This window comes from Tachysurus fulvidraco, chromosome 1 (assembly GCF_022655615.1).
Source record: "Tachysurus fulvidraco isolate hzauxx_2018 chromosome 1, HZAU_PFXX_2.0, whole genome shotgun sequence".
NCBI classification, from domain to species: domain Eukaryota; kingdom Metazoa; phylum Chordata; class Actinopteri; order Siluriformes; family Bagridae; genus Tachysurus; species Tachysurus fulvidraco.
The window spans coordinates 42,133,304-42,158,930 of NC_062518.1; the positions used below are offsets into that span (position 1 = coordinate 42,133,304).

General features: G+C 37.0%; 1 protein-coding gene across 4 annotated transcripts in view; it reads left to right on the plus strand.

Moving 5' to 3' along the window:
• Window positions 1-25,627, plus strand: part of si:ch211-241e1.3 (laminin subunit alpha-3) — a 100,364-nt gene that overhangs the window by 58,551 nt on the left and 16,186 nt on the right. For all 4 annotated transcript variants that reach the window (XM_047821172.1, XM_047821181.1, XM_047821189.1 and 1 more), the window contains exons 32-60: window positions 1,172-1,287; window positions 1,388-1,599; window positions 2,057-2,261; window positions 4,693-4,837; window positions 6,678-6,818; window positions 7,314-7,475; window positions 7,762-7,863; window positions 7,948-8,031; window positions 9,174-9,404; window positions 15,270-15,371; window positions 16,858-16,976; window positions 17,599-17,679; window positions 18,891-18,985; window positions 19,105-19,158; window positions 19,244-19,395; window positions 19,474-19,584; window positions 19,669-19,780; window positions 19,889-20,059; window positions 20,632-20,828; window positions 20,912-21,028; window positions 21,764-21,918; window positions 22,424-22,565; window positions 22,707-22,806; window positions 22,940-23,056; window positions 23,175-23,360; window positions 23,454-23,605; window positions 24,262-24,465; window positions 24,732-24,880; window positions 25,261-25,423. In XM_047821172.1, the coding sequence (XP_047677128.1) occupies window positions 1,172-1,287; window positions 1,388-1,599; window positions 2,057-2,261; window positions 4,693-4,837; window positions 6,678-6,818; window positions 7,314-7,475; window positions 7,762-7,863; window positions 7,948-8,031; window positions 9,174-9,404; window positions 15,270-15,371; window positions 16,858-16,976; window positions 17,599-17,679; window positions 18,891-18,985; window positions 19,105-19,158; window positions 19,244-19,395; window positions 19,474-19,584; window positions 19,669-19,780; window positions 19,889-20,059; window positions 20,632-20,828; window positions 20,912-21,028; window positions 21,764-21,918; window positions 22,424-22,565; window positions 22,707-22,806; window positions 22,940-23,056; window positions 23,175-23,360; window positions 23,454-23,605; window positions 24,262-24,465; window positions 24,732-24,880; window positions 25,261-25,423 (4,077 nt within the window). The remainder of the gene's footprint in view (window positions 1-1,171; window positions 1,288-1,387; window positions 1,600-2,056; window positions 2,262-4,692; window positions 4,838-6,677; window positions 6,819-7,313; window positions 7,476-7,761; window positions 7,864-7,947; window positions 8,032-9,173; window positions 9,405-15,269; window positions 15,372-16,857; window positions 16,977-17,598; window positions 17,680-18,890; window positions 18,986-19,104; window positions 19,159-19,243; window positions 19,396-19,473; window positions 19,585-19,668; window positions 19,781-19,888; window positions 20,060-20,631; window positions 20,829-20,911; window positions 21,029-21,763; window positions 21,919-22,423; window positions 22,566-22,706; window positions 22,807-22,939; window positions 23,057-23,174; window positions 23,361-23,453; window positions 23,606-24,261; window positions 24,466-24,731; window positions 24,881-25,260; window positions 25,424-25,627) is intronic.

A 25,627-nucleotide genomic window follows, 5' to 3' on the forward strand; every position in this document is an offset into this window, starting at 1 on the left:
TGCGAATACTCATAGCCAACATCTTTACAACAACTTTACAAATCTAGTTATTATTATTATTCCAAGTGTGGAAAAGTTCTGAAAAGATCTCCTACCTCACTCAGTCTGTACTACAGTACCAGGCATCAGTCTTTACCTGACCGCAGGGTGCAGGAAGGAATATAAACCTTGAGAAGAATGTTGAGGTTGTGGCACCTGTTCCAGACAAGATGAAGAGTTTCTAGTATTACACGTACATTAGTTTCATTAATTAGTTTCATTGCATTGAACTCACGATGGCTGTGTGTGATGCTTCATCTGATCTCTTCTACACTGTTATGTTAAGATTCTTGATTATTAAAGGAGAGGATGGTATGTGGCTGGATAAGTGTTTCACTCACAGACAGACAGACAGACAGAGAGAGAGATAGAGAGAGACTCTGTGATCTTCTGCCCATTCTATCTTGGCTCTTTCTCTTAGTTCTTTTATGTGTAAGTGCTTAAAATGGAATTTTTAAATGCATTTCCAGTAAACCACAAGGTTCTAGATATAATGCTGTAATTATTTATATCACATCTAAAGTAAAGCCGAAAAGTCTGAGTCATTCCTAAGAGCTGGTTTTATTGAAATAAAAAAAAAAAATCTAACCTCTTGCTAGTGCAAATGTTGGCTGAAAGCACTGAAGCTGGAAATGTTTGTAAAATTCAATTCAATTTTATTTTATTTTCTATAGCACTTCTATTTCTATATATATATTTTTTAAATTTCAATTTACGGAACTTAAAAAATATAGTACAGAAAGTGTTTTATTATCCAAAGATTAATATTAGACTTCTATTTAAACGTGTCTGTATTTATCCCTAATGAACAAGCCTGAGGTGACTGAGGTGACTGAGGTGAGGTAAAACTCCATTAGATGGAAGAGGAAGAAACCTTGAGAGGAACCAGACTCAAAAGTGAACCTCATCCACATTTGGGTGACACCGAAGGGTGTGATTATAAACTGTTATAAACACCAGTGTGTGTTATTATGAATAATGTCCTTTCTATAGTCATATACAGTCTGATAATTGTGTACTGATGAGGAGGTTGTTGTCCTTAAACACCACTTGGAGTTGGTATGTTCTGTGCACGTATGGACTCGGCTGCTTCTACTCTACTTATGCAGTGTCTGTATATTTTTTATTAAAGCATTCAGTCCTGGTGATTCCTGAGGAAAGCTACAGCCCTGAACTCCTTAATCCTAAAGCTCTGGATAAGGCTTCAGATTTCATCAATCAGTGTGGAGCTCAAGGATTTCACATCGAGTATGTGTGCGCTTCCGTTTCACCTCATAAGAACATTTGAATTTTTCCATCCTGTATGACTTCCTCCCTCACTCTGTCTTCCTTTCCTGTCATCCCTCAGCCTCCACAGTGCCTCGGAGTTCTGTAAGAGTTCGGCTCGCTCACTGGTTGCTCACTATCTGGATGGCGCTCTGCCTTGCTATTGCGATAAAGCAGGAGCGACCAGCCATACCTGTGAGCCAATAGGAGGCCAGTGTCAATGCAGGCCTCACGTGATTGGCCGCCAGTGCTCTCGCTGTGCCACGGGGTTCTACGGCTTCCCATACTGCAGACGTGAGTGCCCTCTTCTGGACACCTTACACACTACACTGCTTTCACATGCTTGGCAAACTTCACGCTCTATTCCTATTTTGAGTTATCGTAAAGAAGTAAAGTCAATAAAAATACACTTTACTTCAGACTGCACTTGCAGTTGAAAAAAAAAATGTTTCGTCCCAAAAAATCTGAGAATTTAAAAACAATTACAATTTCTTGAAGTGATTTATTTTTACATAATACCAATTCTCCTTTAAAAGCATCATTTGTACAATCCCTGTCTACTGTGTACTGATGTTGCTATAGAAACGGTAGCATAGTAGCACAACCGCGTCACAATGCCGCATCAAGAACAGTACAGGTGCTTTATTTTTTAATCATGTCAAGAATTTCTTTCTACCTTAATAAAATCTCTTATTATTTATTATTATATTAAGAGCTACCTTATGGTAAATGTCTCTGTGTGTCCCTGCAGCGTGCGAGTGCGGCCGGAGACTGTGTGACGAGGTCACGGGCGAGTGTATTTGTCCTCCGCAGACGGTACGCCCTGCATGTGATGTGTGTCAGAGTGAGACGTTTAGCTATCACCCGCTGCTGGGCTGCGAAGGCTGTGACTGTTCACTCACTGGAATCCGTAAAGGAGACACAGGCCAATGTAACGTCACCACCGGACAGTGCACGTGAGTCACACCTCCTTACTAAGCCCACGGTTCATGGAGTGTGTGTAACATGGTCTAGATGGAGAAATGTGACCTGTATTTTCTGTTTTATTGAAGCAAAAATAAGACATGAATATTAAAAAAAAGAAGAAGAAGAAGAATTAAATATTTAATAATAAAATTGAACCACACTTTGACATTCAATTCAAGGATTAAATATTATAAGTATGTATAAAATCATTTTAAGAATTTAATATAATTTTTTTCAATTCAATTCAAGTTCATTTGTATAGCGCTTTTTACAATAGACTTTGTATAATATAAAGAATAATATAAAGAATTAATATAATAAAAAATTCAAGATTATTATTAGATATCTATTAGAGACCATTGGAAAAATAATTTGTGAAAATATTGAAAGGAACATATTGAATTCTAGCCTTATAACCTATACCGTCTGTAAAACATGGTGGTGGTAGTGTCATGCTTTGGGCCTGTATTGCTGTATCTGGACCAAGACAGTTTGCCATCATTGATGTAACAACGAATTCAGAATTATACCAGTGAACTCTAAAGGAAATTGGCAAGACATCTGTCCATGAAGTGAATTTTAAGAGAAAATAGGTCATACGCCATGACAATGAGCCCAGACACTAGTCTTTAGTTCAAGTTCAAGTTTATTTGATTTCCCGAAGGCAATTTTTGTTTCAGCATACAGGCATATCACAAAAATAACAGAACATAAAGAAGCAACACATTCACACAATTCACAAAAAATAAAATTAATTTTACCTAAATTAATTAATCTATTTAATTTATTTAAAAGTTTAACAGCTGATGGAACAAATGAATGTTTGAACCTTTTTTTTTTTTTTTTTACTAATTATGATCCTGTACCTAATACCCGAGGGTAGAAGGTCAAAATCATTATACATAGGGTGGGAATCATCTGATAATATAGTCTGGGCTTTCCCCAAAACCCCTCTACAGTATAACTGGGCCATAGACATCTGCTTCCTCCCTGTTATTTTACTTCCCTGAGTTACACTAGTCTTCATACTTTATACTTTATACTATTTAGTCTGTATACTAAAGAATGATTAAAGAGGTACAAAGATAATGTTTTAGAATGGCCAAGTCAATGTCCAAAAGAATAATCCGTAAGAAAAATTGTGGAAGGACCTGAACAAGCAGATCATGTGAGGACAGCCACTAAAATCACAAGGGCTCACAAATGCTACTAAAATCAAAGGTTCACATACATTTGCAAGTCACAGACATGTGATGCTGGATTAATTTAGTCAATAATTAAATAAAGAAGTTTAATATTGTTGGCTCTTTTGTTTGATTGTGTTCACTTTGTCTGCTTTTAGGACTTATGTGAAAATCTGATTATATTTTTGGCATATTTATGCATAAATATAGGAATTTCTAAAGGGTTCACAAACTTTTAAGCAGCAGTGTACATACATACACACACACACATATATATACAGTGTGTTTGTGTGTGTTTATGTATATACACTGTTGCTTAAACATTTGTGTGTGTGTGTGTGTGTGTGTGTGTGTGTGTGTGTGTGTGTGTGTGTGTGTGTGTGTGTGTGTGTGTGTGTGTGTGTGTGTGTGTGTGTGTACAGTGTTGCTTAAACATTTGTGTGTGTGTGTATGTATGTATGTACACTGTTGCTTAAACATTTGTGTGTGTGTGTGTGTGTGTGTGTGTGTGTGTATGTACAGTATGTACACTGTTGCTTAAACATTTGTGTGTGTGTGTGTGTGTGTGTGTGTGTGTGTGTGTGTGTGTGTGTGTGTGTGTGTGTGTGTATGTACAGTGTTGCTTAAACATTTGTGTGTGTGTGTATGTATGTATGTACACTGTTGCTTAAATATTTGTGTGTGTGTGTGTGTGTGTGTGTGTGTGTGTGTGTGTGTGTGTGTGTACACTGTTGCTTAAACATTTGTGTGTGTGTGTGTGTGTGTGTGTATGTACACTGTTGCTTAAACATTTGTGTGTGTGTGTGTGTATGTACTGTATGTACACTGTTAGTTAAACATTTGTGTGTGTTTGTGTGTGTGTGTGTGTGTGTGTGTGTGTATGTATGTACACTGCTGCTTAAACATTTGTGTGTGTGTGTGTATGTATGTACACTGTTGCTTAAACATTTGTGTGTGTGTGTGTGTGTATGTATGTATGTACACTGTTGCTTAAACATTTGTGAGTGTGTGTGTGTGTGTGTGTGTGTGTGTGTGTGTGTGTGTGTGTGTGTGTGTGTGTGTGTGTATGTACACTGTTGCTTAAACATTTGTGTGTGTGTGTGTGTGTGTGTGTGTGTGTGTGTGTTTGTATGTATGTACACTGTTGCTTAAACATTTGTGTGTGTGTGTGTGTGTGTGTGTGTGTGTGTATACGTATGTACACTGTTGCTTAAACATTTGTGTGTGTGTGTGTCAGCTGTAAACCCAGGATAGATGGGCGGCAGTGCTCGCAGTGTGTCGCGGGTCATTACCGTTTCCCCGACTGCATGGCGTGTTCGTGTAACGCCGGAGGAGTGACATCCCAGGTCTGCGACCCCGACACCGGACGCTGCCTCTGCAAGGTGATGAGTTTTTCATATAATAGTCCTGACAGACAATCTGACAGATCAAACACACTTGAATTTCATTTACATTTGCATTTACATTTATAGTAAATAGAGACCGACATACAAAAGTGCTCTCTATCGTTGAATACATTAATTATGGTTCACTAGGTCTGTCAGGACTTCTGCTTGGACATTCTCTGCTGGAACATTAGTGGGCATTCCGGCAATGTTTTCTGCCACGTGTCTTGTCATATTCACCTGTTTGTTATCGGTTTAATTATTATGTGTATTTATTTTCTCCGAGTTGCAGTTAGCTTTGCGGACTCCTCGTTAGTTTGTCGGCTTCAGCGTTTTGGTTCCCGTTATCATGTATTATCGTGTATATCAGGTTTTATTAATAAATCTGTTTTTATTTTGTCATCCCTGCATTTGGGTCTGCTTTTATCCCCGCATTCACAGGCTTAAGATACCATGAGCCTAAAACACTGTTCAAGTTGTTGTTTTGTTTTTTGTTTTTTTAATATACTGAACACATATCCAACAAACAGGACAAACAACAACCTTTATCTGAAGATAGCAGTGGCAGTGATTGTACCCTTAGGGGAAGATCATTCCACCACCTTGGTGCCAGAACAGAAAAGAGTCTTGTTGTATAAGTACCACTTACCCTGAGAGCTCTGAGGGTGTAAGGTGCAGTGCGAGGAGTGATAAGGGCTTTGTGGAGCCAGTGGAGCCGGTGGAGTGCAGCAGCGGGGTGGTATGACTTAGGTAGACCTGATAGCAGTAAGTTTCAGTAGCCCAGTCTTTAAATGACAAGTACCTGAGCAGCCTGTGAGGTCAGAAATGGCTGAATCCTTTTAATGTCCTTCTAAAAGAAACCGACATAAGCATGTCACATTAGCAACATGTGAGGAAAAGGACAGTTGATTGTCTATGGATACCCCAAAGTTGTGAGCTTTGACTGAAGGGGAGATCAGATCGTTATGCAGGAATACTGCAAAATCATGACCTGAGAATGAATCACCTGGGATTACCAGCAGTTCAGTTTTGCTAGGATTGTGCTTCAACTGATGAGCTGTCACTCACAATGATATGTCTGCCAGACATGCTGAGATCCGAACAGAAGCTGTGGTATCTGAGGGTAGGGAAGGAGAAGATAAGTTGTGTATCATCAGCATAGCAGTGGTAAGAGAACCCATGTGAGGAGAGAGTGAGTATACAGGGAGAAAAGGATAGGACCAAGAACTGAGCCCTGTGGGACACCAGGGGAAAGTCTGCGTAGAGCAGATGCCACTCCTCTATATGTTACCTGATATGAGCAACATTCCAGTTAGGAAGCAAACCATTCCCATGCTGATCCGCAAATTCCAAGATTTGTGGCGCTTATGAGGGTGTTGCTCCAAAGCTTCAAGCTTTGCCTTTTAGAAGGAAGTCTTGCAGAATCACTCCTGATGAGAACTTTGCCAGGAGTGTACGTTAAGAGTCAAGATCTGCATCAAGTTGTGATTTCTTCTACTCTCTCTGATGGTCTTAGTTCTCTTTGATTGCTGCTCAACACATCTGAAAGCCAAGTAGCAGAACAAGAAGTAATCTTGGGTTTAGTGGAAAGAGGGGAGAAAAAGTCTATGGTTAAGGAAAGAGAGGAGAGGAAAGTGTCTGTGGCTGAGTCCAAGGGTAGTGAGGAAAAGGAGTCAGGATCCAGTAGGAATAAAAGAGTGCTAGAAGCTAAAGAAGAAGGCTAAATTATAACATCTGCAGTGACCGAAGAAATGGCAGTAGCAGTTCTTAAAAAAAAAAAGTGTCAGGGAATCAGAGATGTGAGTACATGTTTGTTTTTGTGTGTGTTTTCTCTCAGAGTAACGTAGAGGGGCTGCGGTGTGACGTGTGCCGTAAAGGTTCGTTTCATTTTGACCCGAGCAACACGAAAGGATGCACCGAGTGCTTCTGCTTCGGTGTGACGGATCAGTGCCACAGTTCCGACAAGCGCAGGGGGAAGGTATATCTTGCTGGCAGATTATCCATTATGCAAAGATTATGTTTATAAATAAAAGAACCAAACAATGCTCTATATGAGCGATAGTTATTGTAATTGTTATTGTATTGTAATTGTATTTTTTTTTTATTGTAATTATTTGATACTTTTTACAATAATTTTACAACAATAAAATTATTTATAATATTAATAATTATTATTTTAATGGTAAAATACTAAATTAACAGTTTATTTGTATTACACATAAATTTGTATTTATTTTTGATTATTATAATAATAATAATTGCAAATTGAATTCAGAAATTGAGGCATTTTTATTTTCATTTTTATTTTGTACTAATTTACTCTTGACCTAAGAGCACATCTCATTTCTTTGTAACTGATGACATGGATGATGATTTAGTGATGCAGTTTATTCTTCATATTGGCTCTGTTATGACGAAAGGATGCTTCTCTCTCTCTCTCTCTCTCTCTCTCTCTATCTCCCCCCTTCTCCAGTTTGTGGACATGCGCTCATGGCGCTTGGTGACAGCTGATCAGGTTGAGGTGGCAAGTGTGTTAAACCCACTCAGCAATACAGTGGTGGCTGACGTTCAGGAGCTTCCTGCCACCGTGCTGCAACTCCACTGGGTTCTGCCTCAGTCGTACCTCGGGGACAGGGTGAGATTGTCCTCCGTCCTTCATCCTCCATTCCAGAATCCAAAATTTGTGTGCTTAATAGACAAATATCAAGTAATCGTTTAGCAGTTTCAAATTTGTGTTACATCGGTGTGAAATGGAATGGATCAAAATGATTTTCCTCAAATTTGTGCCCCAGTTGTAATGAATTAAGCTCTAGTGAAAAACAAACAAAGCTAATAGAAAACGACAGACTAGAAATTTCCCGATTTTTGGGAATCAGTGTCTGAATTTTTAGTGCTGATATTTTGTGCTGTCTTTGCTAAAGGTGTCATCATATGGAGGCTTCCTCACCTACCACATCAAATCTTTTGGCCTCCCAAATGAAGGGATGATCCTCTTAGACAAACAGCCTGACATTATCCTCAAGGTATTTGTTTGGCCCTGAAATGCACATGTGCTTATCTACACGGCAAATGTGTACAAAAAGTGATATTTCTTTTGCTTGTTGCAGGGAGAAAAAATGGTAGTAGTTTACCAGGATCCTCAGTCACCTTTGCCAGACAGGGTTTATCAGGGACGTGTGCAGCTAGTTGAGGTAACACACACACACACACACACATACACTACACAAATGTGACATTTCTCAGCAGAGAGCTCAGAGGAAACACGTCGTGGCTTGATGGAAAGCAGGTTATCGGATATAAAATGCACAAGAATTTGCACCTCATTCATTTTCAGTCTTGTTTTGATGTGCCAAAAAGGATCGAGGAGCTGAATGTTTTTGTTGAATCTTCAGCCAATGTTTAATCAGATCTATCTATCTCAGAAGTTTTAAACTTGCAGATCTGTGAGTTCTTCCTGGTCTCCTGTAGCTTGACTTACTCACATAGAGGACGTGGACTGTTCTCTAATGACATGTCCGTCTCAGTCACTTCCACAGAGGCTCACTCTTACGTTGCATTGTTTTTACAGCACAACAAATATACTGTGTTCAGTTCTGTATCCAGAACTATAGGTGTTTACAGTGTTTGTTTACATTAACAAAACACTCATTTCACTTTATTATATTGCACTTAATACACTAACATTGATTCTGTTATAGTGTACAATACTGTGGTTTTTTTATGGTGTGTTTGTTATTGTTGTTTTTGTTCTTGGCATTGTTGTTGTTGTTATTGTTGTGACTATTGTTGTTGTTTGTTTGTTTTTTTTTGTTCCTGGCATTATTGTGGTTATGGTTGCTGTTGTTGTTATCATTGTCTTTGTCCTCTTGTCGTTGACGCTGTTGTTTTTGTGCTGTTGTTGTGGTTATTGTTGTTCTAGTTAATGGCGGTGTTGTATTGTTATTGCTGTTCATTTAGTTTTGTTGATTTTTTTTTCTTCCGAATGCGTTTTATGTTTTAATATTCCTTTCTTCTCTTCTTCTTTCATCATATGATTTTTATCAGCTTGTTTGTCTTTGTGTAATACTACTACTTATAAGATTCATAATAATAATAAGTTAATGAATAAGTTATATGCACTGTAATAGGTTATATAATAAATAATTTAATAAATGTAATGTTATATAATAAGTTGTATACTGAAACTTTATTTTAGTGTGAAAATAACATCTTCATGAATGTTATAATAAATAGGTGACTAATAATAATAATAATAATAATAATAATAATAATAATATTTCTGAGTAATGAAATAATTACATACAATTGCAATTAAATAAACACTTTCTTACAGGGCAACTTTCGTCACAGTGGGACAAACAGACCCGTGTCCCGAGTGGAGCTGATGCGAGTTCTGGCTCGGCTGGAGGCCGTGTTGCTCCGAGCGCTCTATTTCACACACACACAAAGACTCAGCGTGGGCGAGGTGGGCCTGGAGGAGGCCAGCAGGTTGGGCACCGGGGCACCAGCGGGCACTGTGGAGGTCTGCTCCTGCCCACCGGAGTACACCGGAGACTCCTGTCAGGTCAGCACACAGCTCTCTTTTAGCCCACTTTGGATTTGAACACATAACCCAGAGCTTGTTGACCTTTTCTTGACCCTTCTTTTAGGGACAATGTCCTTTGATTTGCTTCCTCAAGCCAAGACTTATCTTATCCTGCTTCTGTACAGGAAATAGATTTTTATCTGCTGTATTTAGGGCATGTTTTATGAATATGTATAAAGAGAGAGAGACACATGACAGCTATCGGGGCTGTTCGTTTCTGTGTAAGATGATAATTAGGTCTTCATGCATCCATGAGATTTGGCAGAGAGCACGGCGTTGTGAAACATTCAGTCGCTGAAGAATTTTTATTTTTTTTTAAATTTTATAAAGGAGGACAGTTAAACCTGTAAACATGAGACATTTACATCTATTACTGATGATAAAGAAGCAATCAATAAGTATGGATTCGAGCTAGTTCCTGTATATTATCCTGGAAGTAGTGAGGGTCATGAAAATGTTCTAGTCAGGGTCATGAAATAAAATTTTCCTTTTTTTTTCTTATTTCAGAAGGCAAAAAAATTTGATTTCTTCCTGTTTTGTTGTGTCCATGTTGATCATCGAATGTCTTTGTCATGTCTCACTCCACAGTGGTGGTTAATATGAAGCTCGTATGAAAGAGTTTTATGAATTTTAAAAATGTGTACTGTAGTTTTATAAGTATTTCTCTTTTTAGTGGCAATATATTCATAGAAAAGACAGTTATTTTTTTTTTGCCCAAACAAATGTTTATATCTTAAAACGTAAAATGCGAAGGTGTTTATCTTCAACCAATAAAATGCTGTGTAAGATTATCAACAGAGTGGGAAAAACACACATCTTACACCGAAGTCCTGACTCATTTTACATCAGACTCACAGCCATAAAATCATTCATTTGTTTATATCAATTACAAAACATCCAATAACTTGGTTTCCATTTCGCAGAAAGACTGGAACTCCAGTGCACTGGTAAAAAAAAAAACGGGTAAATATGTTTGTGTTAAGGCTTTTGTAAGGATGATTTTATCATTGTTGTTTAGACTTCATGCCTAGTTACTGAGAAGTTAAGGGGGGGGGGGGGGGTGTTTGCTTTGAAGCCTTCATCAAGACATCAGCATCGTGTACCACAGAGATGTAGCTACAATTTTAATGTTATCATTTCCATAGTAGCAGCTTGTTCTAGGCAACTCTAAGACTAATAAATAAACAAACTAAACAAATAAAAGGTGTAATCTTTGATATGGTGAAATTTTAATTCAGATGTAGTAACAGTCAGTAAATGTCTTTGCTCGCAAGCTGCGTTTATATATTTTACAATTTATTCGCATAAAGGTAAATAACGAGTAACTCTACATGAGGATCTTTTTAAATCAGTTTAAACAAATCGGTTTTTTTTTATCGGAATCTAAAATTAGTCATGACTCTGTTGGCTTTCGGTGTGAGACGTGTATTAACACCTTCAAATTTGATACGCTTATGAACAAACACTTGGGGCGTCTCAGAGAGAAGAAATGGGTTTGATATCATCATTTACTTTGAAGTGGCCTTTGTGTTAGGGGAAAAAAACTTTGTTTACTTTCATACGAGCTTCATATTAACACCACTGTAGAGTGAGACATGACATATACATTCGATACTAAACCTAGACACAACAAGCACAGGAGTAAATTCCATTCGGTATCATTCATTAATAAATTAAAACGTATAACTGTTGACAAATTGCTGTAGTATAAAATCAGCAGCTGTTAAAGGAACACAGTAACAGCGTCAAACCATCCCGCGTCTTTAATAGTCCATTTTACTCTGATATGTAGATTTATATACAGTACATACTGGATAAAAGACCTGGCTGTTAGTGTTTATGATTTCTTTACAGTGTCTCAACGTCTTTCTTCTTTCGTCAACCTAATTTCGCTTTTGTTTCTGTAACCGTCAGATTACTCAAGTGATCCACTCGTCTAGAAAAAGTTATCCTTATAAAGCCTTTAACTACAGTCTGCTTTCACAGGGATATTTTAGTACCTACTGTATGAGGCACTTTGACAGGAATGTCTGAGACGGATCTCGTTTGTCTCTCTGTTATGATGCCGAATCGTACCCAGGCGTGGATTTTAATTTGGTGAAAACCTACATGTACATACATAAATGGTTTGTTATCTAACTATTGTATATGAATAACAGGGTACTGTGAGAACTGTATAGCGGTTTCATACCAATTTAATATCTGCGCTAATATCTGAGCTAGCTAAGATTTATAAAATGCTAAGCATTTTAGACTAGAATAAGATGAACTCTAATCTTATTGTTAGAGTTCAAAGCAAAGGTTATCGGTTCACAAGCTGCTAATATTCCGGAGGAGTCGAGCGTCAAGTTTCAACCAAGTCGAGTGTCAGACTAATGACAGGTAAATGGAGACAAATAAAATAAAATAAAAATTTGGCAAAATCAAAATATTTTGTGGCAAATAAAGTAGCAAAATCCTGTAAAGGAGATATAATAAGGTGCTAAAAAGTTTAAAAGTACTTTATTTAATATTATTATACATTATATATAATATATATTATTATACATATATTATACATTAACCAGGAATTTAGTTACGATTAGATCAGTTATATATTACTTAATTAAATCAGCTGTAAATAAACATTAGTAGAGATTTTTATTCTTATCTTTATGAAAGACTGGACCAAAATCCATCTGTGGGTTAGAAAATCTTAGAAAATACAAACTCATGACTACTATTATGTTTTTATTTGTCACATACACATACAGAGTACGACATACAGTGAAATGCTTTAAGTTTTCACATATCCCAGGTTATTATGAGCCCTGGGGTAAGAGCGCAGGATCAGCAATAGTACGGTGCAGGTGAGGTTAAGGGCCTTGCTCAAGGACCCGACGTTGACGTCTCAGCAGGTTGTGGGCTTGATCCCCCGACCTTCTGATCAGTAACCCGAAGCATTAACCACTGAAGCATCATGTATTAACAATTTGCTGCTTTTTTTTTCTATCATAGTGAAGAGTGAAATCTCTCGACATGTTGGTATTAAAATCTACACAAAGCATGTGTACAAATGCTACATAGCAACCGATTCACTATATATAAGCATGGTGCATCACTTATTTAGTGATTATTATGGGCTGCTGGGATTGTAGCTGTGGGGTTTGTTTAATCACCGTGGAAACCACAACAGCACTGACACACATAATGTAAAGCCTCGCCCAGGAAAGCAGAGTGGAAAGGAAGTACAAAGTCTATTGCCTGCAGCGGTGAAAAAAATGTAGACACACACACACGTAGACACACACACACTCACACAGGACATGCTGGGACACCCTTGGACAGGGTGTGGAAGCTCTGCATAACTAAAAACTGAGAGTCAGACAGTTTGTACACACTGCATGAGTGAGTGTGTGTGTGTGTGTGTGTGTGTGTGTGTGTGTGTGTGTGTGTGTGTGTGTGTGTGTGTGTGTGTGTGTGTGAGTGTGAGTGTGAGGAGTGGCAGCCACACCCAAACCTTTCTATGCACACTGTGTGATTCAACAGTGAGTACCCCATGCACTCACTGTCTGAGTCTGATATGATTGTGTATTATTTCTTTTTCTTAAAATATGATCACACATGCACTTTAAAGACTTATCATATGTAATTGTTATATTTCTTTAAATCCCCCGTTCTTCAGACTTTTACCCTATATGCATCCAGTAAATGTTATACTATACTTATAAACTCTACAGATTTATCCACATACAGAACTTTCTTTATATTTACTTTTTTCTCCTCTAAATAAATCATTATTAGTAGTATTATTAGTAGTATTATTATAAAAAAATTCTCTAAATAATTTAAGTACGTATTCAAAATCCTAATGTCCATGACAATATTTTTTATTTTTTATGTTTTTTATTTATTTATTTGTTTGTTTGTTTGTTTTTTAGCTTCTATAAACTAATTTCTCCTAATCCTCATATTGTCTGACACTAAAACATTAAAACTCGAAACTTTTGTTAACTAATGCTCGTTGCAGCATTCTTTAAAATTAACGTATGTTTAGTAAATGTATACAATAAATACACAACATTAGCAAAAGCATAACGTTACAGTCACACATTCATTTGGAAATGTTGCTAATGTTGATTGTTTGAAATCTGAAAAAAGAACCACATGAATGAGCAAAAAATATTATTATATACAGTACTGAAGTCTGGGTTCCTGGTGACAACATTCAAATTTGTTGTTTTAGTCATTTGTTGTAAGACAAGCCAGGAATTAAATAATTTGTGAAATAATTCTAAACAACTCTTTAAACAAGTATTATTTGTACAGAAATGTTTACATTTTTGTCTTTATTGAGCTCCAGGAAGTTTTCTAGAAAAATCTAAATGATACATGCTGATAAATGGCTGTGTATGTGATTAGTCCTGTGTGAGAACAAATAAGGAGTAAATGTCCTCATAAGTAAGGGACAGAATCATGTCCTCATAATGTTCTGGTCCAAACAAATACATCCTCCTGGTTGTGTTTAGTTGTAGTCAGAGGATTATTAATCTAAACAAATCTTTGTCAGTGGAGGGGAAATTGTGTGTGCGTGTGTGTGTGTGTGTGTGTGTGTGTGTGTGTGTGTGTGTGTGTGTGTGTGTGTGTGTGTGTGTGTGTTCCACCGTTTGTGAGTGTATTTCCCCTGACGCAGGTATGAGCACATGTTCGGGGTGTGTCTTTTACTCTCGGTACTCTTAAAGCACCACCTGTCCACACACACACACAGTTTGTTCAGACACTACCAATAGAATGTTAGAGAGGCACGTAAAGCGAGCGCTTTGGCTCCTCGTCAGCTTTGCACTGTCGGATCTGTGTTTTGCCGGATCGAGACCTTCTCACAGGACGCATCAGGGGCATCTTGAACCAGGGACACATGTGAACTACCCCATTCAAAATGACCAGGGGCAACAGAGGATTCTCTTCCCCTCTCTTAGAGATTCAGGCATTCAGAGGATACAGATTCCTTCACTTAGTGATTTGGACACACAGAGGATTGAGATTCCTTTAATGGATGATGGACAGGTTACAAAGGTAAACGTTTTTGTTGTCGTTGCTTGGATTTTCTTCTAAGTTTAAAAAGTCTTTGGTGATGTTTCTCGGTTTAAACTCTCGCTTCAGATCTTGAAGTAGATCATGCAGATTATGTGACCTACTGTACATGTGTGCTCAGGTTGTTTATTACTCATACAGGAGGCAAAGGTTTGGACAAACTGAATTTATCTGGTTGGAGTTTTGTAAGATGATAGACTCCTAGCATTTACTTTAGATGTTTTTTTTTCTAAGTGCTAAGACTGCTATTTGCCAGTGAGTCAAGGAGTGGGGTAATTATTGCTTGTAATTCAGAACGTCTATTATTTTTTTATATATATATTTCCACAGTTAAAACACATATCAAGCTATTACAAATGTGTTCATTTACCTTAGGCTTTTTGCTCTGAGATGAGTAAGAAAGAATGAGCAGATACACAAAATGTGGTTAACTAGCATTCATGCTAAAAGCATGACTACATTCAGGACAGTCTAGTGAATTTCTTACAATATTTATTTATTTATCTATTATATTTCATTTTGAAATGATTTGAAATATATCTGTTAGTGATATTTCATTTTTTTTTACGTAACTTTTATTTTTGCTATCTTAAACATCACTGAACAAAAAATAAAAACCATTAAAAAAATTTTTTTCTTCTTCCAATGATCTTTAAAAAAAATCTCCAACTTGAACATGCAACTTGGAGAATATCCCACGTTCTTCTGCATTTACGGTGTTAGGAACAAACATTCTTAAGCATCTATTTCTTTCTTTTCTCTCTCTTCATACAGAGATGTGCTGGCGGTTACTATAGAGACAGATATGGCCGCTGCGTTCCCTGTGCATGTAATGGACTATCAGAGGATTGTGACGACAGCACAGGGAGATGTCTGGTAAGAATAATGTATAATATACTGTATAAGAATAAATACTAAAACTTCTTAACTTTAAGAAACAATAAATAAAAATTTCACATTTTTTTTAGACTTCCGTCCTAAGCGGTAACTCTATTTAATTTACCACAAAGGTTTTTCTCACATGCTGTATTAGAGTATTCTCTTATTTACAGTACACAGTTTTGACTCACTGCGTCCAGACGATCAGTTCATACATACGTACCTGAATTACATTAGCAAAATCATAACGTTACCATGACACGTCTATTCGGAAATGTTGTCAGTGTTGATTGTTTTGAATCTAAAAAAAAAAGAAGAAGAAAATCCACATGAATGTTCAAAAAATTTAATTTGAAGACGTATCGAAGTCTGGATATCCATCAACTCCTTAAAGAAGTTTTTATGTACAGAACTGTTGAAAGTTTGTATCTTTATTAAGCTACAGGATGTTTTATAGACAAATCTATACAATACATGCTGATAAATGACTGTGTACAACTAAATGTCCTCGTAAATAAGGGACAGAATCATATGTCCTCATAATGTTCCGGTCCAAACAAACACATTTCCTTTTGGTTGTGTTTAGTTGTAGTCAAATTATTACTAAGCTACATGAATCAGTTTATACACACATACCTGAAGTTTATTGTAGTAATAATAATAATAAATTGCCAAAATACCAAAACATGCTACTCTTCGAGTTTAGCTGAGGATTTCAGTACAGAATTATTCAAGGTTCCCGGAAGTGATTAATGAACATTTTCAGAGCTTTAACTCTATACACCAGAGGCCAAAAAAAATGACATTTCTACCTGTTTTGCTGTGCTTGTTTTTCTGTAGTGTGACCTAACAGTTCCTAATGATTTGGAAATGCATTTAAATCAGAAATCAGACAGTAGATGTTGTTTGCTTTTTCCACAAATGTGCACACAAATATACTTGGTAATTACCTGAAAACAGCTTCAAATTATGGAAATTGATGGCCGGGCCCTTTAGAAAGTAAGCAAGTCGATCTGGATAAGGCGGTCTGCCAAAATGCCGTAAATTAAATGTTAAAATGCAGATCTAAAAACTATCGATCCAACATGAATGTATGTCTTATAAGCTAAGAGTTTGATATGATGATAAACACATGGTTTATTTAGATGTACTAACTTTTGTCCAAAAGAAAAAGACTACATGTACCCAAGCAGTGTGTTAGAGCAGGAACACTCTGCTTTAGAGCGAGCCTTCATCAGTGCATTACAATCCACATTCACTTCAATAAGATCAAGAATTAGATAAGTGCAGGAGCAGACAGATGACTGGAAGCACAGAGATGTACAGATAGGTGCGAATAAAAACGTTAAACTAAGACTTGGCGTAAATGTACAATTACCACCGAAAGCATCAGTTTTTTTTTCTTCTTTATTTTTAATCAGCATGTGGAAAAGTGAGGATTTCTCACCGAGGTATTGATTTTATCTGAACTGTCATTTCACAGAACTGCCAGGAAAACACAGCCGGCGATCACTGCGAGCGCTGTAAAGATGGTTACTATGGCAACGCCGCTCAGGGGACCTGCACGATCTGTCCGTGTCCACTTCGTCTGGAGAGCAACAAGTGAGCGCCAACACACTGATCTGATGTTTTTGACATCAGGTTTACTTTCTAAGAAATGCTAGCCGAATACCTTTTTTCTTTTTTTTGTGTCTATAGTTTATGTACAATTCTTTTTTTAAGCAATATGGAGAAAGATTTATATAAACTTGGAACATATTTTCAACACGCAGGAAACTTTGATAAAGTCTGTCAGAAAACATTGAACATACACAAAATCACAGCAACAATCATCATATTCTAAAGAAAATAAGACTAGACTACAATAGACATGAGAGAATGTTCTTATGGAGTTTAAACAACTTTTTAACAAAAAATAAATAAATAATTTTTTGGTAAACGAATCCCTAGTAATAATAATAATTAAAACAATAATTAAAACTTTTTATATTTTCATATGAGTTATAATTGGTCTAGATAAAATAAATAATAAATGTATTTATTAACAGATTTTTATTATATTATATATATATATATATCCCTGTCTCCTTTTACCATATATATGCATGTTGTTTTCTTTTACGTTGTTTGAAGGCAGTCAGTGACTAAGTTGTTTGAACAGAAGAGATGCCTTCCTTGTACCTTATATTTGTGATGAACTCATGACTTGTGTGTGTTTCCTCAGCTTTGCTGTGGGCTGCATTGAGGTAGCTGGAAGATTTCGGTGTCAGTGTAAGCCGGGATACGCAGGAGAATCGTGTGAGAGGTGAGTTCTCTCTCTTGATGTGCTCAGAATGTGCTTTATACATGAGGCGTGTTTCAGTTGGTGATTTATGATGATTTACTGCTTTGCTGTTAAAGGTGCCCTTCCACACAAAACCGTTTTTCCTTGTATTTTTTGATATGTGTTAGGTCCATGTGTGTTTGTGTTGTGTCGGGAATTTCAAAATGAACTGCTACCTCCCCGGTCAGCTCTAGCCACTTAAAAGACATAAGCGGAGAAATCAGGTCAATTAGAAAAGCTCAGAGTGACGTAGAAATGATCGAGCTCATTACTATTCATGAGCTCTCCCACTTGAGACCACGCCCACAGAATTCGCGTAGCTTAGTGAGTTTCCTATACAGCAAGGGTGGCTGAACGTCAATATACCCGAAGAAGCCATTCTGCCGCAATTCCAGGTGATTGTAGACAAAGCTCCTGTAGCCTAGGCTACTTATTGTGCTGGGTGAATGAATAGTCATGCTCTCATATCCTAGCGGTTAGCCAATCGGAGCCAAGCAGCATAGCTCATTGAATATTAATGAGAACTGGCGCAAATCGAGCTGAGTCTTCCTGCAGCTTTCTATACCACACTAGAATGGATTGAAAAAAGGTAACCAAGGTGTTTTTTCCACAAAAAATGTTACAGAGTCCATGGTAAACTTCTGACGTTACCACAAAAGTAATGAAATACGTGTGGCAGGGCATCTTTAAATAAAAAGAATTACTAAAACGAAAACTAAGTCACCAAAAGAAAACATTGACAAATGGAAAGAAAAAAAAAATTATAAAAACATAATTATAGAAAAACAGAAAAACAAATAGAATATTCATCCCCAAAAATGAAGTAAATAAAAATTAACTAATCAATAACCACAATCATTAAAAAAAAAAAATCTGAATCATTGAGGAACAAATGCTGAAACATCAAATCATCCCCCAAATAAAGCTGTACAGCAAATTGACACATCAAAAAGATTTTATCAAAAAGTCAGTAAAAAAAAAAAAAAACATCTATTACTTAATTAAAGTCAGAAAAAATTACCCAGAATCAATAAAAATTAAACTTAGAAAATTCCAAATAAATAAATAAATAAATAAATAAATGCCCTTAAAAATAAAAATCATAAATAAAGAATAATTATCATCATCATCATCAAAAAAAAAAAAAAAAAACAATCGTTAAAAACATTAAAAATGTTGAATGTTTCCCTCAGGTGTGCTCCAGGATATTTCGGCCAACCCGAGAAATACGGAGGCAGATGTCAGCCGTGCAACTGCAACGGGAACTCGTGCTCTCCCACCACCGGAGGTATCGTACTCTACCACTTCCTGAATACAAATCACAATAAAAAAAAAGTTTTATTATTATTCGATTTCTATTCGATTAGTCACTCAGACAGACATTAATCCTTAATCCTTGTCCTCTAGTGTGCAATTACATCCAGGACCCTAAAGACACAAACCCGGCTGAGGAATGCACAGGTACAGTACGTCGTCTCTGTTCAGAGGAATTCATGTGTAAATAAACCCAGCATGATGTTTATCAGAGTCTGTTTATGTCTCTCAGAATGTGACAGCTGCGCTCAGACCTTACTAAACGATCTGGAGAGACTGGATGCCGAATTGGTGCGGCTCAGGGCTCAACTGGATTCGCTCAATTCTAGCTCCGAGGCTCAGCGACGTCTCCGAGAGCTCGAGAAAGCCATCGCCAAAGCGAAGGTATTTATTCACCTACAGTTCTAGTTTCACTTCATGTCCGTGTAGCAAACGAGCTGTACTGAAATGGTGTTTTCTCAGAACCTGGTGATGATGCACACAGCTGATGTGATGAAGCTGAAGCCTCAAGTGAGCGAGCTGGAGCGAGACATTCGCACTCTGACGTTAGACATTAACAAGCTGAAGCAGGAGGTACGGAAAAAACGTTAGTGAAAGATGCTAAATATCATCATTGTCATCTTTTTTTTATTGATTTATGTTTTTTTCACATCTAAGGCTGAGAAGAAATCAAACGAAGCTCAGAAGGTGATTAAAAATGTAGAAAACACTCACAATAAAGCAAAAGATCTCAACAGCCAGGTGATGGATATGCTCAGGAAAATTCAGGGTAAAAACACACACACACACACACACACACACACACACACACACTATTTGTGCCTTGTGTTTTGTGTTTTGTTTCACGTCAAACTTCACTGTGCTACGTCACTCTCAGAGCTCCTGAAGCAGTTGAATGATCCGTCACTGGGCGGCAGCGGCACTTTTCCTTCTGGAGACGCAGACAAACTGCTGAAGGAAGCAGAGAGACTGGTGCAGGAGATGCGGGAAAGGAGCTTCAGACCTCAGAAGGAAGCAGCGGAAAAGGAGCTGGACGAGGCAAAGAAACGTACGTCGGTTTAGTGACCTGACCTGTGAACACACATGGGTTTCCTTTTTTTACAAATACAAACCAAAAAAAAAAAAACAGATTTAAAAAAAACAAAAACAAAAAAATTATCTTAAAAAAATGATCAAAATCATATTAAAAAAGGAAAGAATTATCTACATGCTTGAAGCTTTATATAAAAAAACAAACTGAAAAACATCTAAAATTTTAGAATTTTAGAAAAAATAATGAGCTGATGCTGATGAGCTGCCACTGCTGGGCCCCTGATCGAGGCCCCTAACCCCCAATTGCTTGAATTAAATAGATTAAACAGTCTTTAATAGAGACTAAATAGTCTTTGCTTGCAATGTATTTAAATAAATAAGTAAATAAATAAATAAATAAATAAATAAATAACAAGATTATATAAAAACATGTTTAATTAATGTTTGTTATTATTATTATTATTATTATTATTATTATTTAATGTTGTTATTAATGATGATCACAGCTATTAGCTTTCTAACTGTGTGTGTGTGTGTGTGTGTGTGTGTGTGTGTGTGTGTGTGTGTGTGTGTGTGTGTTACCTACAGTCCTGGATTACATCCAGAACAACTGCACAAAGCAGTTTAATGAGAACCAGGAAGCAGCTAAAAGGATCAGCAGACTCCTGAGTAACTACGAGGACAAGTTAAAGGAACTGGAGAACGCTCTAAAGGAAGCGAATGAGACGGTGCAGAAAGCCAACAAGCAGAACACACTCAACTCTGAGACCCTCAGCAATCAGCTGGTACGAACTCGTATCACGTATCGCACAGGCGAACGCTCACACCTTCGTCTCTTTACTGAGAATCCTTTATGTTTTTATCTCAGAAACGTATTAAGAGTTTGGAGAAAGAGAAAAACAACGTGGAGCAGGACGTCGCTTTGGCAAAGCAGCAGCTGAACCAAGTGAAGGATCAGCTGAAGATGCTCGGTGTCAGTAAGAAGGTAACGTCTCAAGAACGTTCAAGCAACGTTTCTCTGACTTATGATCCAGAAGCTTTACTTTGCAGCTGCCTGCTTTTTTGGTAGTTTTTATTTGTTTGTTTGTTTGTTTGTTTGTTTGTTTATGTAATTATACTTTTTGTTTTTGTAATTTACAAACAATGACAACAGAATGACACTAACTGCGATTTTATTAAGCAAAATAAAACAAAATTCAACAAAATTTGTGAAAAATATGCAATAATCAAATTACAAAAATAAAAAAAATTTAAAAAATTTTAAAAAGTTATCGTAGATGCCACAAAATTTTTTTTAATAGATCCTCATATATATATTTATGTTAATATGTTAATGTTTATTGAAATTAAATATCACATAGCTATAGAAGATAACCTAAAAATATCCATATAAAAAACAAAGGGAAAATGTGTTCGTGAAAAAAAAAATAAGTAAAAGAAATGAAAGAAAAACTATTAAAGAAAGTGAAGCCGGTAAATAAAAAGAAAGCTGAACATTTAATGAGAAACTAACTGTTAGTAAAAAGTACTTTTTTGAAATTATTTAGTTATTTAGCTCGTAGTTTGCGATCTTGTAGTTTGCGATAAAATTACATTTTAACCTGGTAGCTATGGAAACGTTTTTTCTTATCTGGAAAAGCTAGCTTATCTGCTAAAATAACTTATATATGCTAAGCAAAAAAAAAAGATATTTTTGTTGGGATACTGTATTTCCTGACAGGAGTATGAGCAGATCGCGGCAGAGCTGGACGGAGCCAAGACCAAGTTGACGGAGCGAGTGAACAGCATCTCTCAGACGACGGCTCAGGAGAAGCTGGTGAAGGATGCCGAGGATCACGCGGCTCTGCTCAACAAGCTGGCTGATGAGCTGCACCAGTAAGAATCCTCTACGTTTAATCCGAGCGACACGCTGTAACAGGACACACGTTTCTCTGTGTTTTGGTGTCCTACTGTATCTTCAGCTCGTCTTCTTCCCTGATCGTCACGTTTGACTGACGTTTGCATTTTTTTTTCTCTTTTTAATAATCTCTGATGCTACGTTAAAACACATAGACATGCCAGAGATCATTCATTTTCACAGAGAGACCTGGAGACTTCCGGTGAATAAATGTGGGCATATCTAGTGACAAAGCTTAGAACATGTAAACTTCATACAAACTTTATGCACACCACAGTGGCAAGAAAAACGATTTACCGTGAAGTAAAATAATAGTTGCTGTACCCACTGATAAAGGTTATCACTATGGCAACCAATAGTAGGAACGGCTACTGACGACTTCATAGTACAGGGACTGGTGACACGAGATAGAGGTTATTTATATGTTATACTGCTCTACTGTACATGCTGAGTTTCTTTGGTGTGTGTGTGTCCTCTATTCAGGGCCATACAGAAATCGAGCGGCCGAGCCGACGTGAAGGACGCCCTCGCTGCCGTCGACGCCTACAAAAACATCACAGAGGCAATAAAGGCAGCCGAGGAGGCAGCAAAGAAGGCGAAGGAGGCAGCTGACAAGGCCCTGAATGTAAGAGAGAGAAATCACTCAAAGTATCAGTGTGTGTGTGTGTGTGTGTGAGTGTATCTGTGTGTGTGTATATATGTGTATTAAGAAAATAAATGAGTAAAAGAAATATATATATAATTTTATTTTTATTCATTTTTTTAGGACGTCATTCAGGGTGATATCAGCAAGAGGGCAAAGGATCTGAAAGACACAGGCACAGCACTCCACAAAGATGCTAAAGGAGCAGAGAAAGATGTGAAAAGTAAGAAAATATCCAAACTTTTAATCCTATTTTATCAGATGGGGTTAAATCTGTATGCCAAACATGTTTTCATGTGTAATTTGAATGTGAATCGTGTGGAGCTTTGTGTATTCATTTATTTATTAAACTTCAGAGCTATCAAATGACCTGAAGGAACAAAAGCAGCGTTTGGATGATGCCGAAGAGAAGAAATCCCAGCTGGAGAAAGAGCTGAGTGACATCAACAAGGATCTGGATAACATTCAGAGAGGCAGGAGACACTGATTTATTATAAATATTAACATTAAACCGGGGATTTCGTGTTATCATGGAGATGTGTTTCTAGCGTGTGAATTAAGAGATAAACTCCGTTTCCTCTGTTCACATAGACGACATTGCTACAATGATCGATATCGCCAAGAAAACAGCACAAGCAGCGAACGCTTCGGCCAGCGACACGATGAACAGGCTGAAGGACATAAACAAAGAAATCGCCGCTATTAAAGCTCTAAACAGGAGCGGCTCTCCAGACCAGGCCGGCATCGACAGCATGCTCAGTGACGTGGACAATGCTGGTTAGTAAAAAAAAAAATCCTAGATGTTGCGTTTATCTTGACTGAAATGATAAGCGTGTGCTGACAAATTGAACTCATCCCACTCACACACAGTGAAAAACCTGAGCAGCTCCATCCCGTCCCTGCTGGAGAAATTCACTGAGGTGGAGAAGCTCAGTTCTGATATTGACCCCAACAACAATATATCCTACAACATCATGCGCATTAAAGAGCTGATCGAGGAAGCACGCAGCGCCGCCAACAGGGTGAGAGCACTGCACGAACACATACATATTATATTTATATAACCCATTCGGCTGTGTCACGAATCTACACCTTTACAGTCTTGGCACGTTCAGTTAGCATCAAATCTGACGTAGATGTAAGATAACAATCAACAGATAAAAAAAAACAAATAAATTCATCACTATTAGTTTAGATAAAAGTAGAAAACAAAACAGAATAAGTCAAATTAAAAAAAAAAAAAAAAGACGAGTTGACTCGTATTTAAAATTTAACCTTTAATTAAAGTTCACTCTTTAAATTTGACTCTTTTGATTTAAACTTGACTCTTTACTTAAAACTTGAATTAAAGTCGACTTTTAACACGTGACTCTTTTTTTTTTTTTAATTGTGTCCTTTATTTAAATTTTCTAAATTGACACTCGAATTAAAGTTGACTCTTTAAATATGACTCTTTTTTTATTTCAATTTGACTTTATTTCAATTTGACTCTTAGATTAAAACTGATTTTCTCTTTACTTAAAAACTGACTCTTTGATTTGACTCTTTAACCGAGAGACGTGTACGGTGAGAACGGAAAGCGACTGAACCGCAGGATTAGTTTTGTGACTGTAAGAACACTCCGTGTCCACATCACACACCTTAATGTTTTAACGCCACTCTCTTGAATCCTTATCAGATTCCTCTGCCCATGAAATTCACTGGTTTGGAGCACGTGGAGCTGCGACTCCCCCAAAACCTGGACGAACTGCGAGCGTTTACATCGATGAGTCTCCTTCTTCAGCGTGACGAGATCAAGATCCGAGGGGATGGCCGGCGGAGGCGGCGCCAGGTCCCCGTGGACAACGGAGATCTGTTCATTTTCTACCTCGGCAACAAGGATGTGAGTGAAATCTTTTTAACTCTGAAAAAATTGGAATCTATTTGGAAACATTCGGAAAGATTTCTCAGAACGTATATATACGAAGCCAAACTTATGCTTATATTTGTTCTTTTTTTATTCTTGTCTTTCTTATTTTGAATATTTGTTAATTATAAGCAAAGTCCGTTGAGGAGTAGACCGGGTTTTCATTTCACTGCAAATTCTACACTGGATATAATTCTGTACATGACAAATAAAATCGTGAATATTGGACCTTTATTCTTCAGGTGACTAAGGACTACCTTGGCATGGCTCTGAGAAACAACGTCCTCTATTTCGTTTACAAGCTGAACGGAAACTTTAAGGAGATCGAGTCCGAGGACATCACGCGCTCCAGAGAGGATCAGATGTTCTTCGATAAAGTGGATATGCAGAGGTTCCATCACATTACTTAAACACTAATAAGAACATTCTGAGATCAAATTCTGAAAATTTATTAAGTGAGAAGTTTATTTTGCTGTTTTTTTTGTTTGTTTGTTTTTTTTAAAGGTAGTCAGTTAAAAAAATAAATAAATAAAACGCTGAGGTTTGGGATTTTTCTGCTCGACTAAGCACGGTAGATTTAGTCTAGAAATAAATCTATTTTAAAGAAGAAAAGGTTAAATGTGGTGCGTAAGGGAAGAGAAAGGAGTCATATGAGTCACATTCGAGTCATCAAGCTTATTTGTAATTGACTTCATTAGATTCTAGATCATATGATGCTTAAATATGATGCCATTAACTGAATTTGAACAAAATACTCATTTATCTGTTCAGGATTTACGAGGATGCCCAGGTCAATCTCACAAAGCTTTTCACAACCAATACCCCAGACGCAGAAGTCATAAAAAATGTGCAGGGAAACGCGCTTTATAACCTGCTGGACCTCCATCCCAGTGAAGCTGTCTTCTATGTAGGAGGTTACCCGAAAGACTTTACTGTAAGTGACTCTTTACATGTGACTTTTTTTATTTGAATATCACATTTTTTATTTCAATTACACTCCATACTTAATGTAATTAAAGTTGATTATTTTTTTTTTTTAAATTGGCTATTTAATTAAAGTTGACTCTTTACATGTGACACGTTATTTCAATTTGACACTTTAATTAAAGTCGACTCTTCTTTAAAGATGACACTTCAA